General features: G+C 40.9%; 1 protein-coding gene across 1 annotated transcript in view; it reads left to right on the forward strand.

Annotated features, from left to right (window-relative positions):
• Positions 1-373: 373 nt before the first annotated feature.
• LOC121190442 (rho GTPase-activating protein 26-like) overlaps positions 374-14,985 on the forward strand; it is an 81,539-nt gene continuing 66,927 nt past the window's right edge. The window contains exon 1 of the mRNA XM_041051171.1: positions 374-1,075. Within this exon, the coding sequence (XP_040907105.1) occupies positions 922-1,075 (154 nt within the window). The 5' untranslated portion in view covers positions 374-921. The remainder of the gene's footprint in view (positions 1,076-14,985) is intronic.

A 14,985-nucleotide genomic window follows, 5' to 3' on the forward strand; every position in this document is an offset into this window, starting at 1 on the left:
TGCACACATGTTACAGTAATGAACCCTTGTTGCTGACACCACTTCTATATGGTGGTCATTTGGAGAAACCCTCGGAATGAAACGTGAGATGCTAGCCTTGAAGGACGCAGCTCCTGATGGGTTGCAAGATTTGAACTCAAACTTTTTGTGTAAACGGCTTTCCGAGAAGTACGAGTGAACCCTCTTCGCTTTTTTTCTCATCTTCGCGGCGGAGCAGTTCACCGCACACCCGCCCCAAACGGTCAGCTCTCCAGTCCGCTCATTTCATTGGCTGAGAGGGACGTCCATCAGGGGATTATCCGTGTCGGGGTAGGTTGATTACGGTCTTCATCTCTGAGATGAGCGGGGCAGTGGAGAAAGCAGTGCATTTAAAACCGCCCAGGGAAGACACCGCATTCATTTACGAGCCTGTAGTTTTGTGTTTTGTTTTGTTTTTTTTGCGGACTCCCTCCCTCCCTCATCGCCCCGGGTTGACTGTCCGGTCCAGAATGAGTCGGTCGAGAGGAAGGCAGCACCGGTTTACCTGAGCGAGTGGTCACTTTTTCTTTTAACCCCGCGAAACATGCTCTGACTTTTTTATTTAATTTAATTGGATGCCGTGTCGGGCTGCTACTGTTGCTGCCTCCCTGGAAGAAACTAGAGGACTCTTGCTTGTGTCAGCTTGGGTGTTTTTTTTTTTAAACTGAAATGCAAGGTTATGTAGATAGGCATTTCTCTTGCATACATCTCCGCTCTATTGTTTACATGTTGTAATTGGATTTTCCATCATTTCCAGCAGCAGCAGCAGTAGTAGTAGCTCAGTTTTTTCTCCCTTCTCCTTCTCCTGTTCGGAGTTTTTTGTTTTTTTGTTGTTGTTGCCGGGTCGTCCAGGTTGTGTCGAGGCCGGTGGTGCTGGAGGAGAAGAAGAAGAAGAAGAAGAAGATGGGACTACCTGCCCTGGAGTTCAGTGACTGCTACCTGGACAGCCCGCAGTTCAGGGAGAGACTCAAGTCCCACGAACTGGAGCTGGACAAGACCAACAAGTTCATCAAGGAGCTGATTAAAGACGGCAAAGCTCTCATCCAGGCTTTGAAATGTAAGTGGAGGTGGAGAGGTGTGTGAGAGAGAGATAGAGAAAGAAAAAGAAAAAGAAAAAGGAGTAAGGTCTGTAGGTTCACTTAACTGACTGGCATTAGTCTGTGCTGTCCATACTGAAAAACAAAAATCTGTTTTGGTGCATGTGGTTTTGACACAATGAGTCACAGGAGTCTGACAAAAGCTGAGATGCCTCCAGGTGTGTGTGTCTGTGTGTGTATGTGTGTGTGTGTGTGTTTCTGATAAGACTCATAACAGAAGTTCAGAGGCAAGGCGGGAGACTCTGATTGAACAGTGCATAGTGTCCTCTGAAGCTGTCAGCACATTTGTTCTCATCAGCTTACATTATGAGGCATTTAGAGAGAGAGAGTGTGTGTGTGTGTCTTGCTGGCTTTTGATGTACTTGAGTTGTTTAATGCTGATAAAAGCCCGACTGCCAGAGTGCCCATGCTTTAAAGTAGTTGTTATAATTGACTTGGGGGAAGTGATTTGCTTTGTCCTCCTGGATTGTAATGAGGTGAAAGTAAAAACCAGTTTATTTGACACTACTTTCTTGCTTCTTTACAATGTTTCATGTTGCAAATGAAAACCTGGACAGGTGTATACGTTGGGGGACTGGAATGTGATCGTATATCCACTAGGGTTATGGGCAGAAGCACTGAGTGGATCATTAATTGAAAGATTATTTTTAGGCATGGAAATCAAAGTGGTTGTGTTTAGGTACAATAAGACTTGTGATGGTTATATTTAGATTAAGGAAGGTTTAAGTTCGGTGAGGCTTTGGTGTTGTTAGGGAAGGATCTGAAAGGGACAATCTTGTCTCTGCTAGGATCCATAACACAAGACTTGATTAAATTGCAAGATGCTAAAGATGATGTATGAAACTTTTAACTTATTTCTTTTAAATTGAATCTCAGAATCAGATTTAGCTTTATTGGCCAAGTATGTTTGACTTTGACTGCTGGCGCTTGAATGTACTTACACACAGTTCCAAGAACAATATACAGGAAGAAGCAAACAAACCTATAACTTTTGCACAACCCAGTATAATATACTAATTGAAACTTTTCACTTTTGTAGTAGCGAAACTGGCAGCTGTTACAACTCTGTGTTAAATGTGTGTGTTGTTTGCTTGATGTAACTTGGTGTAACTGTAATACTATCTACAGTATCACGCTCCTGATACTGTAGATAGTATTGTGTTTTGGTAGCTGGTGAAATATTCATGTTGCTCATATCCAGATAGGAAAAATCCTGGAAAGTCCAGGGGAGAGCAGCCTGCCAGTTAACCTGAACTTTCCACCCGCCTGTTATTGTCTGTACCTTTTAAAAACAAACAAAAAAAAAAAAAAACAAACTAGCTCAGTCCTCTGTCACCACAAAGCCCCGTCAGCTGATGTTTAGCTATAAAGACAAGTCTTCTTTTGTCTGTCGGTGAGATCTAGAAATCAAACAGCATGAGCATTGCGTTGCAGTTGGGAGGAGAGAGAGGTTCATTTGCTTGTTCTGTGCGACTATAGCACAGTGCTGCCCGACAAAGAGCAAATCAGCAGATTTTCCCAGTTGTATCTTTTTATACCTGTACTATACAGTAATGTTGACTTTTGCTTGTACGTGAGATGAATCACTTGCAGCAGGTTTAGAAATTTCTAACAGCATATTGAAGTTCTCCTTTCAGTTACACTGTAAATCTTGTCTGCTCATCTTTGAGCACACCTCGACCTCCACACCTCTTTGAGGTGCTGTGGGGATGTGAGACTGTCCCTCGAAGCTCCATAGTTTTGTGAGTTTCTAATTGCTGCTGGAGGAGGTTCCCCAAAGTCTCCTGACAGCTTTCACATGCGTGTGTGTTGTAATGACTACATGCATGGTGCCACAGAAAGAGAAAGTGGAACATATACAATCACCGTGTGCCATACCACTTTTACAGTGCCTCTGCCTGGGGACTTGCCGAGGCCTGTTATATCTCTGTTTTCTCTGGACTTTCAGTACAGTGTAAAACCCATACTATGATGATTCAGTGAGGAGGTATAAATGTAGCTATTGTCTGGGATTTTCATAAACGGTTTATACCAAGGGTTCTGTGTGTTATGGCAGCACTGTATTTACAGGATATTTGCATTAATGCAATAAAGTGTTTTGATTTGTAAGATGCTTAACTTCAAATTGGAATATAAAGCTCTGCCAAAGATGAATTCCCATAAATTTCTGATATTATTTATACAGTATCTTGTCATAAGTCAATATGAAGTTACACAAGCTGATACATATATCCATATTGCCTGCTCCCTGGATTGTGCAGTACAATTCTGCTATAGATTTATTCCTGGTGCGGTGTGAAGCTAGCACTGATGTTGTTGCTGAATTTGCTTCCTATAAATAATTGTTGCCAATGATTTTGATTACATTTTTTGGTGGTAAAAATTCATTTGTGTTTTTGCTCTAATCGCCCCAGAAATAAGTATTCAAGTATTCAAATAGAAGGTTTCACACAGAGATGCTATCACCACTTTTTCTAACTTGGAGCCGTTCCGTCCTCTTTGTGGGTGTCACATTGGTTTATGTAGCAGTTAAACATGTAGGCACATTCAGACAAACATCTATAGATACACGCATTCACAAACACAAGAACTGTTTCAGTAAAGGTTTGAAAAAACCACAAAGTCTATCTTGAATATGCAGCTGTGAGGTGTGAGACAAATATGGACTTAGGTGGCAGATGCAAAGTCACACACAGATAAACACATATACACACAGACACGTGTGCGAGTGTGTGTTAGCCAGATGTCATTTAAGGGCAGATCTAGCTTGTTATTACGGAGCCTGTAGAAATGTTTGACTCTCTGCTCCACCTCTAACATGACACAGCTCAATCAGCCAAACAAACCCTAATTACAAGCTGTGCATTTACTGCTGCTGTGAGGGGAAACAAGAGACCATGTTTAGACAGTTTATGTGACACTGACACATGACGTTGCCATGTATTCAGCTGAAAGCGTGGAGTTATTTTCTTTTGTAAGTTCATGTTACTTGGCTCAGCATATGTTCGTTTAAGTGTCTGAGTGTGATCTCTGTTTCCTTACTATATATCAACATTCTCACCATGTAGCGTTGCAGAAATGTGTTAAAGCAGTGTGTAAAATTGCTGTCTATGTCTGTTTTGATGTCACTCAAACACCCTGTGGGTTTCTAAAAATGAGCTTTAACGTAACTCAGTGTAACACTTTAACTATACAACTATTATAAAGTGTTGTTATTTGTATTAGTTTAATTCTGTTGTGTGTTTTGATGGTGTAAATCATCTTCTAGATGTTTCAGGAGCCTGCCAAAGTCTACATCCTAGGTAAAACACAGATTTTTTTGTAATTTGCTTAACTTTTTGGACATGAAATTGGTCACATAGATAGTGGACATCATAAGCACCTGTTTTGAGCACAGTCCCCAAAACAAAACAATTAGCTTTCAAAAACCCTTCATAGTTCATCCTAAGTCAGAAAGAATATTTGTCATCTGTCTGTCAGTGGATTGTTTACTCATTAAAATCAATTGAACAATACATGATGCAGGAATACAACAATGCTTGAACCTGTAACTATATATATCTAATACCTATTACTAGTTTGAGAGTTAAGAATGTTATAATCTGAGAATCATCTCACTGTAGTTAAGACATGTAATAATCACAGTCTCTCACAGTTGTGCACTCATTCTGCATGACACATTCTGTGATACAGATCATTTCCCTTTACTGTAAAGTTGTATTTTTAGGGCATGGCAGCATGAAACATAAGAGAACGCAGCTCAGGGTGCAACTTCTGGTGGAGCGTCCAAGAAAACAATGTGTGTGTAATTGATTGATGAGCACTTTTTGAAACATTTAAAAACCAAACATCTCAACTTATAACTTTAACTCAACTTAAACTTGAGAAGATGTCTTCTAATTTCGTTTAAAAAGCCAAATGTTGTCTGAGTTTAAGGAATTATATTGGGATTCATTTAAGCTTTTTTTTTTTTTTTGGCATTTTGACTTTATTTAACAGCTGGCCGTCTAGGATGAAACAGAAAACAAGAGCAGAGAGAAAGGGTATAACATGCCACAAAGGTCCTCAGGCTGGAAATCAAACCTTGGATGTTGCGGTTATGTGGTATTAGGCCACTGGATGCCTTGAAGTTGTTTAAAATAGTCTCCGTTTATTGATAGGGCCTGAAGTTGAAATCTGTCTCTGGTTTAGTTTGGACAAAAATTACAGTAAAATGTTCAACGACTATTTTAGCCCTATATAATGGTCGTGATGAACAGACCAGATTTAGCCTATAAAACATTGCCTGTAGATGTTGGCCCTTTTGAGAAATAGTTGATGCCTAAACTTTTATAAACATAGCCCAAAACTAAAATTACTCTGCAGGAACTACCGCTATATGAAAATGACATGGTAAACCTGAAAGGCTGGCTGGCCTAAAAAGTAGAGTCAGAGACTTGACCCTCAAAGCACACACATTGTTCAGGCATGTGCGCTTCATTGTGTGCGGCCTGTTACTGGTTTAAAAGCAGCCCTCCAGCCATTAGCGCCATCTTGATAATGGCTTCGTTTACTTTGACTTCAAATTGAACCTTTAACTGCCCCTAGCAACCTCACAAACAAGCTTCTGGCAAACTGAGGCCTTGTGTGTAAAAGTCCCCTGAGAAGAAGTGGAAATTCCTTGTGACGGACCACGCACTGTTGCAATGCATCTCTCTCTTTGAGTCTTCTTCCCTCTTTACCTTATGTCTTTGTTTTCCTGTAGCCACCCTCTGTGCCGTTGGTGAGTAATAAGGAAGATAATGGCAGCCATTCAGTGGCTCAACTGTCAACTGTGCTGATAGATGAGGGTCACACACACACAAATGCACACCACACCATAACTAATTCTCAATTATGTCTGATGGAGGGAGTGAACCCTCTTTTAAAAGGTCCAGAGCTAAAGGAGAGTATGTGCGGCAAAAGAAAGAGAAAAAGAGAGTGTGTGTGTGTGTGTGAGAGAGGAAGAGAGAGAGAGAGAGAGAGAGAGAGAGAGTAGGGGGGTGTTGTTGTCTTTGACAATTGTGTTTAAAAGCCGACATGGCCTTATTTTCTTCTCGCCTATAGAGGAGCTTGGAGCAGAGCAATCTAGGTTGTGGAGAGAGGAGGGGAAAGGGTAGAGGAGGAAGTCGATGGAAGAGGAAAGAAGTGAGGATGGGGCGAAAGAGAAGCAAGGCGGGGTGTCACTCTGTTTGAAGGCATTCCTCTGCATACATCAGATAGGAACAAAGAGACAAGAAGGGTGTGTGCATTTGTGTTTTAATGCATGCAGAATACTGTCTGCAGTGATGAATGTTTCGGGTGTCCACATGCATCATACAATATGCTATATGTTTACCATTATGACAATATATTTCTGCTCATGAGAAGGTGTGTGTGTACTTGTATTGCTACACAGTGTGGACCAATTTGAATTTTAAACAGCTGAAGTGAAGACACTTTGGGAAAGTGAGGACATTTTGAGGGTTGGGGTTAGACATTCAGTTTTGATGGTTAAGGTTAGGGTAAGGGGCAAGAGACTGCATTATGCCAACGAGTGTCCTCACAAAGATATAAGTACAAGTACGTGTGTGTGTGCACGTGTGTGTGTGTGCAGTCAGTGAACGCGTGTGTATGTTGCCACTGCAGTACGGCACAATGGGGGCTGGGGGTCTTGCTTTAGCAGTGACGTAAAGTGGAGATGAAGGAAATTAGGGCACGTCTCAGCCCAGCTCTGGTGCTATTGTTGCTTTGCTTTTATCAGGGCAGACTGTCTGTCTCACACACACACACACACACACTGGGTCACTGACTTATTACACCATACTTGATCAAAATTACGTATTTGTCCACAGTTTACCCGTTGAACATATTTTTCTCTTTTGTGTTCCTGATAATTTGTTGCGTAAGACTGAATTGAGAAGAATGAAACTGTAAAACTAACACAGAAAACCTCTTGATTGTGTGTGTGTGTGTGTGTATAGATATATAGATATATAGATATAGATAGATTAAAAGAGATTAAGAGAAAAAGTCCTGAAGCCAGATTTGTTGCAAAATATATACAGACTGCAAACTGGCATAGCTTCGAACATTCACCACAGAAGTGGTACTCCAACCAGCCTGCTGCTTCACCTCATAGTCGAATCTTTGATGTGGAGTATTGGACTTGGACTCTAGCTGGACTGAGGCTTGTAAATATTTTAGCTCGGGGACTTCTTCGGTTACACTGCCCTGAAATAATGCCGTGACTCAGCCCGTTGATACACTGTGATATTACTTGTGTGTTTTATCTCGTGGCAAAATAGCACTTATTTTGCTGGTATAGCACCAACACTACAGACTTCAAAGATGCATGCACATACGGCTCTTACGAGATGACATATTTCCTTTCTTCTGTGAAAGTATTGCTTTTGCAGCCATTCAGAAGTGTTAATGTTCACACATGCAACACTGTGGGAGGGATTGCTTCTCTATAAGTCACTCTTAATGCAGTCCTATACTAAGATTTTTTTCTATTTAAATAGAAAAATGTGTCATCAGAGGAACTGAAAGAGGAACAACAAAAGAGGCAGGCTTGTTTTCTCATGGTATAGTTAAAAATGCACTAAAGGAAACAACTAATTCTGACTTAATGTTAACATTTAAAGGTAAGATGAAACTATAAAGAAGGAAGTGGGATTCACACTTAAACACCAGTGTGCTTAAATATGAATCTTCTGCTTTATCACAAGCACTACATCACCTTCAGCAATGGAAACACTTTGACACTTACAGTAAGCTAATTGCAGAACAGTAAGTTGCATCTGTGATGTACCTTTGCATATGAATGCAAAAATATGCAAAATGACTCATGCCGTATACATGCGCTTGGCCAGAGAGGATGTGTTTCTCGTAAAGTGAAGTTTCAGTAGAACAAAACTGTTTTGACCAAAATGTATCTAGAGTATAACAAAGCTTCAAGTTGCTCTGTGACTCTTTCCCTCCTTCAGCAGGTGAATGTGAAAACAGCATTCAGGTGTCAAACACTGAAGATAAATCATTCTGCATGGTGAAGGTCAAACATCCAAGTGAAATAACAATAAGAAAAACAAATTATAGGTGGACAAGTGCTTGAAAAAAATGAATACTTGCTTTGCTAAACAAATAGTTTCAACTTGTTGATTAGTTGTAAATATTTATAATTTTTCTTGTTTCACCTGACCGTGTGCTTTGTATCTGCACTAATGTCTCAGTGATCTCTTCGTAAACATAGTTCAGTCCTCTCATTCTTAAAAGACATGAAGCAGTGTTCCATTAGGATTATACAATGTCATCTGTTATCCAATGAAAACTAACTTGATTTAAGAACGTTCTTGCATCTAGCTTCAGTTTCTTCTTTGCGATCATAAAACACCCGGAGCAGAGCAGGAAGAGAGGAGGGAATGTGAACTGTGAGGAATGCTCTTTAACTTTCTGCAATCTGCAACCTGATCGCTGCTGTTGGATTATAAAAGAGACAGCTGCTCTTTTCACAGCTGTTTAAAAAACAACCTGCTGCTTTCGCTGCAGGTGATTATGGAAGCAAATTGTTTAATTGGAACTGTTTTAACAGCAGATGGAGGGTGGTGAATTACTGTACGTGACACCCCACCCCTCTGAATGGCGGGGTGTCAGCTGGATGGATTCAAGTTTAATGTCAAGCTTGTGTTTCACATGAAAATTTACTACAAACTTAGACAGAGAGAAGGAGGATTTTACGGTTGATCAGTGCCTAATGTACCCTATAAAAAAATGGAAAAAATTTTCCATCTGCATGTTTCCGGCTGCAAGTCTGAACTCATTTTACTGAGAATTTGAATGAAGCAGAACTCCAGTAAATGATTTCTGTTCAACCTACCTCTTACCTTCCCTCCCTGCTCTCCTTCTGTTTTGAGATGTTTTTTAATTTGACTGCCAGCAGGCCCCCAGGAAGGGTCAGAGGTTACACAAATACTGTATGTGAGTGCACATATGAGTATGTTATTGTCTTTGGATCTGCGTTGTCTGTTTCGATCTGACCTATCAAAGGCACTTTTTTCTCATTGGTTGGTTGGGAAATTAGTCTTATTTTCAGTGTCACGTCTGGCAGCTGGATGTTGTGTTACTGTCCATAAAGTGTCACAAGACCTGAATAACTTTATTTGCAATGTTTTATGATGGTTGAGGAGGAAAATATGTTTTGTTCCAAACAGGAAGCTAGAGACTAAAGTTAAAGAAAACCATGGGAATGAAATGCAGGTTTTTGCCGATGGGGTTAAGATGGGGAGATTTATATAACCCTGTCAACCTCTTAAAAGTGTAGCTTCAGCTCCAGGTTGTCATTCACTCCTTAGCCTGGAGTGTTGAGTTGTCAGTTCCAAATTCAAGACCTGAGTTATAATGAACTAATTTCTCAGCCTGCAGTGGAGAAAAGGTGTGGCTCTGAGTTGCTACCCCATAAGAATAAACCTTAGGCCCCTGTGGAACTCTGCTGCCCAGACTTGCAACAAGTGTCTTATTCAGCAGGAAGATTTTTACTCTCTGATATCCTGAAATGTTACAGAACACGTACAGAATTAGGCAATTTAGCCTGACAGGTGGGGCTTAAATCAGGCAGGAGTACACAAAATACACCCCCACACACATACTCTCCCACACTTGCAACTGCATACACACACACATGCTGACACATGTTGTTGATAAAATAGCTATTTTCCTCTCACATCAAAGCTCTTGAAGTGAGTCAGAGCAAAAGGAGAGGAGCCAGTGTTACAAGTTCAAAGCTGGCACGGTGTTGGTGTCTACCCTCCTTTCAGGGAACTGTGAGTCTGGAGGTTGTAAGGTGAAAGCAGTGTTGTTGTGTCCAGGACGATACTGTGCTTGATACAGGAGGGAACAATTCTTCTTTGTTGTGTTTGAAACTTGGAATTTTTTTTCAGGCTCCAGAGTTTCAGTGCTCTGGAAGCTCACTTTCTTTGTGGGCACAAAGGAAAAAACAAATTTTGGTGCCCCGTGGCTGCATTATTCTGAGGTCAGTGGATGAAATAACTGAGTATATTTGTCAATGCAGCTGAAGTAGAATTTGGTTGCAAGAAAACAAAAAGAAGTCAACTGAAAAATTAGAGGTTGTCAGACATTGGTGTCAGGTGGTTTCTGGGAAATGTAGGAAGTCACTAAATTATGCAGTGTAGTTTACAAAGAAGCTTGAGGGCTACACCAAAAATAAAACCAAGATAACTCCTAGGATATTTTTAAAATTAATTAAGCTTAAAGATTTCCTTCACAGTGCACATATGAAAAAGAGAGAATGCACGGAGGTCATGCTAATTTTGATCTTGAGTTGTGAGATTGTGGTCAGCGCTTGCTGCCTGCTGAGCGAACGGAACACGCTAAAACACAGTTCTTCTTTGTTGGATTCCTCCTTATCACGCTCTTGGCTTTTTTCATTTTAGACTCTTTTCCATGAACCATGAGCCTAAAGCTATCTTCTCTGCGTCTACCAAAGAAGAAGTTTTGTGTACATGAAGGAAGATTGGTTAAAAAATTCGTTCACCCGTACAATAAACTGATTCATTGTTGTGTTTCAGAAAACAAATAAGACTCCAAATGAAGATGGTAACTCTCTGTGGTCTTGCCTTGGAAAGGTGAACGCAGGGTCGCGTTTTTCATGACTATCAATTACAATCGGGACTTTGTTTCCAGATGAGAAACGATACATGTGAAAATACAGTAAAGGTTCTCGCGTTTTATGGAGTTTTAGGAACACGGTGTACAACTATATCCATCAGGAAGCTTAAAGTTCAGTTGTATCATTTTCAGGGAAGTTAATTTGAGAGGTCCGTCTTCAGGCCAGAATTTAAACCTTATCGTTTCAACTTCATGTCCCATATTTTTTAATTTTACCACCGTGAGATCTTGTTACTGTTTTATGAAACTCCTTGACTAGTTTCCTTCACCTGGCCTCGTTATTACACAAATGTTTTTGGGAAATGATGCATTGTGTTAAAGAAGGTAATCATTAACTTGTAAAGTGTTAATGTCTACTTCCCACTCTTGACCTTGAAAAGGCTTTTTATCACAGCTTAATTTGCTTTTAGGATACTCTGATAGTGTAAACAAGTCATGAATGTATGCTGAATAAGTCCTTCAGCCTTTTATTGTTAGGCTGGTATTGAAGGAGACAGCTGACCTTCCAAAAGAGTGATTCTGCTTTCCCCTTCTCCTCCTTTTCCCCTTTCTCTAACTTCCCCCTTCCTCTTTCCTTTTAGCTGAGGTTGTGCATATTTTATTATAAACATATTAATCTCCTCCTCCTCCTCCTCCTCCTCCTTCTTTTTCTCATCAGCCTGTCCCTCTTCATTTCCTTTTGTCAATGTGACATGGAAATGCCTGTTACCCTTCTTCTTTCCCCCAGTCTTGTTCACCCTGCTTCCCCATCTGAAGTAACTCTGTTTTGCGTTATGAAAACAGGACAAGTGCTTGCAGAAAAACCTGACTAGGCCATTATTGGAAATGGCATGGCGGATGAGTGAATGAAGTGCAGGAGGCTTTAACTCTCTCCATCACTCCTATTGTTTCATTTTGTGCCACAACAAGCATGACCGCTCGCCTGGCCAGGCCTTATAATGCCTCTTGCCAGTGGTTGTGTTATATTTATAACAACAAGACATAAGCAAACCCCCACTGTGGTGAAGTAATCGTACTGGACATCAATCTGAAGCAGTTAGTTAGTGTAATACCGTGTTTCTAATTCTGTGACATATTCTGAGACAGTCTACTAAAGGCTATAAGCTAATGTGGGATCACACCCAGCCAGACATTTAGCTGTTTATGCTATAGTGATGTACTGTATGGGAAACTGTGCTGGAGGTGAATGCAGAATGGTCTTAGAGGAACGGATGCACTGAATTATTGAACACAATGCAGTGACCTGAGCTGAGGCGTGCTCTCTGTGTAACTATTGTTGCCCTGTCTAGTGGAGAATCAGCAGCCTTAGAGATGGAGCAGCAACCACAGAGGAGAGCAAGCAAATAGAGAGTGTTTTCAAGACCCATCATCCATTTCATGGTAAAAGTATAGGTAAAAGAGGCAGTTAGGTTGTCCTGTCTAGAGGCAGCACTCTTATCCTGCTTTATGTTCAGAATGACGAGGAGAAAAAGCTAGAGGTGGTGCAATTGCATGCAAAGTCAGTGGAAGAAGTTTCATGTGTCAGGTTTCGGGTTTCAAGGCAGTGAAATGGACCCAGCTTAACTCTTGGTAGTAATGTACAAATGTACTTACTCAAGTTAAAGAAATGCCTGTCTTGGTCTTTGTTTGTTTTTAGCCCATTTATTGTTTAGCTGCACGGAAAATACATTTTCAGTACTGTTGACCAAATAAAACAGCATTTTTGTTGCCAGGAGAGACAGCAATGTTTTAAAAAAATGGTCACTTGCATGGGTGAACTCACATGAACCTTTGCTTAGTTCTGAAACTCCAGCAAAGGTTTTTAGCCTCTTTTGTATCATTGTTTTGGTTTTGCATAATTCACATAGATTATTCTGATTATTCTATTCTCATCAGCCCCATTTTCAGAAGCAGCAAGCAGATGTTATACGAGACACGCTGTGATAAACCTAATGAACTCTACCTGCCCAGCACCAGAGGGCAGACAGATAAAGCAAGCAAGTAGCTGCTGAACATCTGGTGGAAGATCTAGGAAAAAACATTGGCTGCATTATTGTGAGGTCAATGAATGGAATAACTTAGTACATTTACTAAGTATTGTAGTTACTTAGTAAATGTGAGGTCAAGTGGAACATCTAGCAACTAAATAGACAGATATTTTTCACAGGAGTTGGCAGACACCAAACTAGACAGAGCCACAACAGCACATGAATGCTAATATTGCTCTGTATCTGCTGGATCTGTAAACAACTAATTATGTATGTTCCCATGATTGACATGGGAACATTATAAGTTGATAAGAGGCAGCGTGTCAGACATCTTGTTTTATAGTTTTTCTCCCATCGTTGGTGGGATTAATGCAATTTTAAATAACTTTAACAACAATATTCAGTTTTTATTTGAGCAGTTTTTGAAACATCAGAACTTTTACAGGACAGGGCATTCTGCTGCTCTTTCCATCTGTAGTGCTAAAGCACTTCAGCAGTGTTTGTTGAGGGAAGGAAGCGTGCTACTGTTCAACTTCCACCACCCAGATTTTCCCAGCTGGTTGAAGGATTTGAACTGGCAGTCCTCCAGTCGCAACCTATTATATATGTAATATAATAATTTAATACATTGTCTCATTGCACTACTTCACTCCATATTGATGCTCTGTGCAGTAGACATTCATTGTAAGACAGAAACACGTACTTAAAATTCACTCTGTGTCAGTGTGTTTGAGTCAAAGAGACAGAGCACGTGCAGGGGTGGGCTGAGGGGAAGACTCCATTGCTGCCCAGAGCCAACCCAAACAAACCACAGTCCACTGGCATGGAGAGCGGGGGAGTGTGTGTGTGTGTATTTAACAGTGTGCGTGTCTGCATTCAGCTCCCATCCGTTTTGTCCCGCCTGCTCCAAAAATAACCCCCTGCTAAGAATATTTAATCCCCAGGTTACCGCTCTCTCTTCTCTCAATGTCTTGCACTTTATCACACCCTCGCACATTTAATGTGCATACTGTACATGCACACACACATGTAGGGGTAGTTTGGGGGTTGAGTCTCCTGATGTAAAGCCAGCCAAAACTCAGGCTTAGTGGGGGTAATCTGGTAGGTGTGTGTTCGCTTTATTCTATTTGTTTTCATGTGTCTGGTGTCACATTTGGGGGTAAAGTGTTATTAGCTAGGCCTGGTGTCTGGCTGTGGCTTTGGCCCGTGGGCTGGAGATTACTGTAGGATGGAGGAATCTCTATGTATTCATTTAGTTTTTTTTTTTTCTTCCACAGGATTTGAGAACTATATTTTTTATTTGTAGTCATATTTCAAATCTTCCTGCTCTGCTTTTTGGTCCTGCAGGGTCAGGTTGTGGCGATGATGGGACTCAGGGTCATGAGGGCAAGCCAGGATTAATGCTAGAACACTGGGGGGTTAGGGGTGGTGTAGGTGGGAGGGGATTGAGTTTGGGGGGCAGGGATTTACTGAATGTCTATCTCTGCGGGAAATTATAGCAAACAGACAGTTTATGGGGTAGCTTGAGGTTGATACTGGTGACAAAGGGTGGGGCCACCAACAGCATTTTTGTAGTAGGTTTTTTTTTTTTTTTTTTTTTGCCTAAACCATTTCACTTTTGTCGAGGTTTTGAGTCAAATTAATTATGCCTAACAATGTCAGGATGTAATTTATTTATTAAAGAAAACACACAGTCATTCTTTTATACTGTCAAATGAAGGGATGTGCAGTGTGCTTCATTTTCAGATCACACTGAACCTTGTGCGAACACTTCCAAATGCTTAAACACTGAATATTTTTCCATCTCTGTGAAATTTATGGAAAGCATGTTTCACGGGCCAGCAGGAGATGGAGAATTCTGCAAAGAGTTAGCTGAGGTGGTGAGTTGGTGAGGTGTGATGACGCTTAGTACAAGCTCCATTCAAGGCCAGGACTTCAGCTGGATCATGTGATGTGGGTGGTGTGGTGCATTCAAGGTCATCCGTGAATTGCAAGTTGAAGGTGCGATCACAGAGCATCCAGACAGTTCAGATGGACTATCTGCACTGTGAACTCTGCCGTCCGTAATCAGGACCTTAAGAAAACAGCCACATCAGAATGTCTGGAAAAGACAAACATGTGAGCGTGCGTGTGTGACTTGTCAGTGATCTGTCACAAATGCACTGCTGCAATTAAAATAAGTACAGATGTTCAAGAAACCATCTTATTTTGTTGGAAAT

Source organism: Toxotes jaculatrix, chromosome 12 (genome assembly GCF_017976425.1).
Source record: "Toxotes jaculatrix isolate fToxJac2 chromosome 12, fToxJac2.pri, whole genome shotgun sequence".
Classification (NCBI taxonomy): domain Eukaryota; kingdom Metazoa; phylum Chordata; class Actinopteri; family Toxotidae; genus Toxotes; species Toxotes jaculatrix.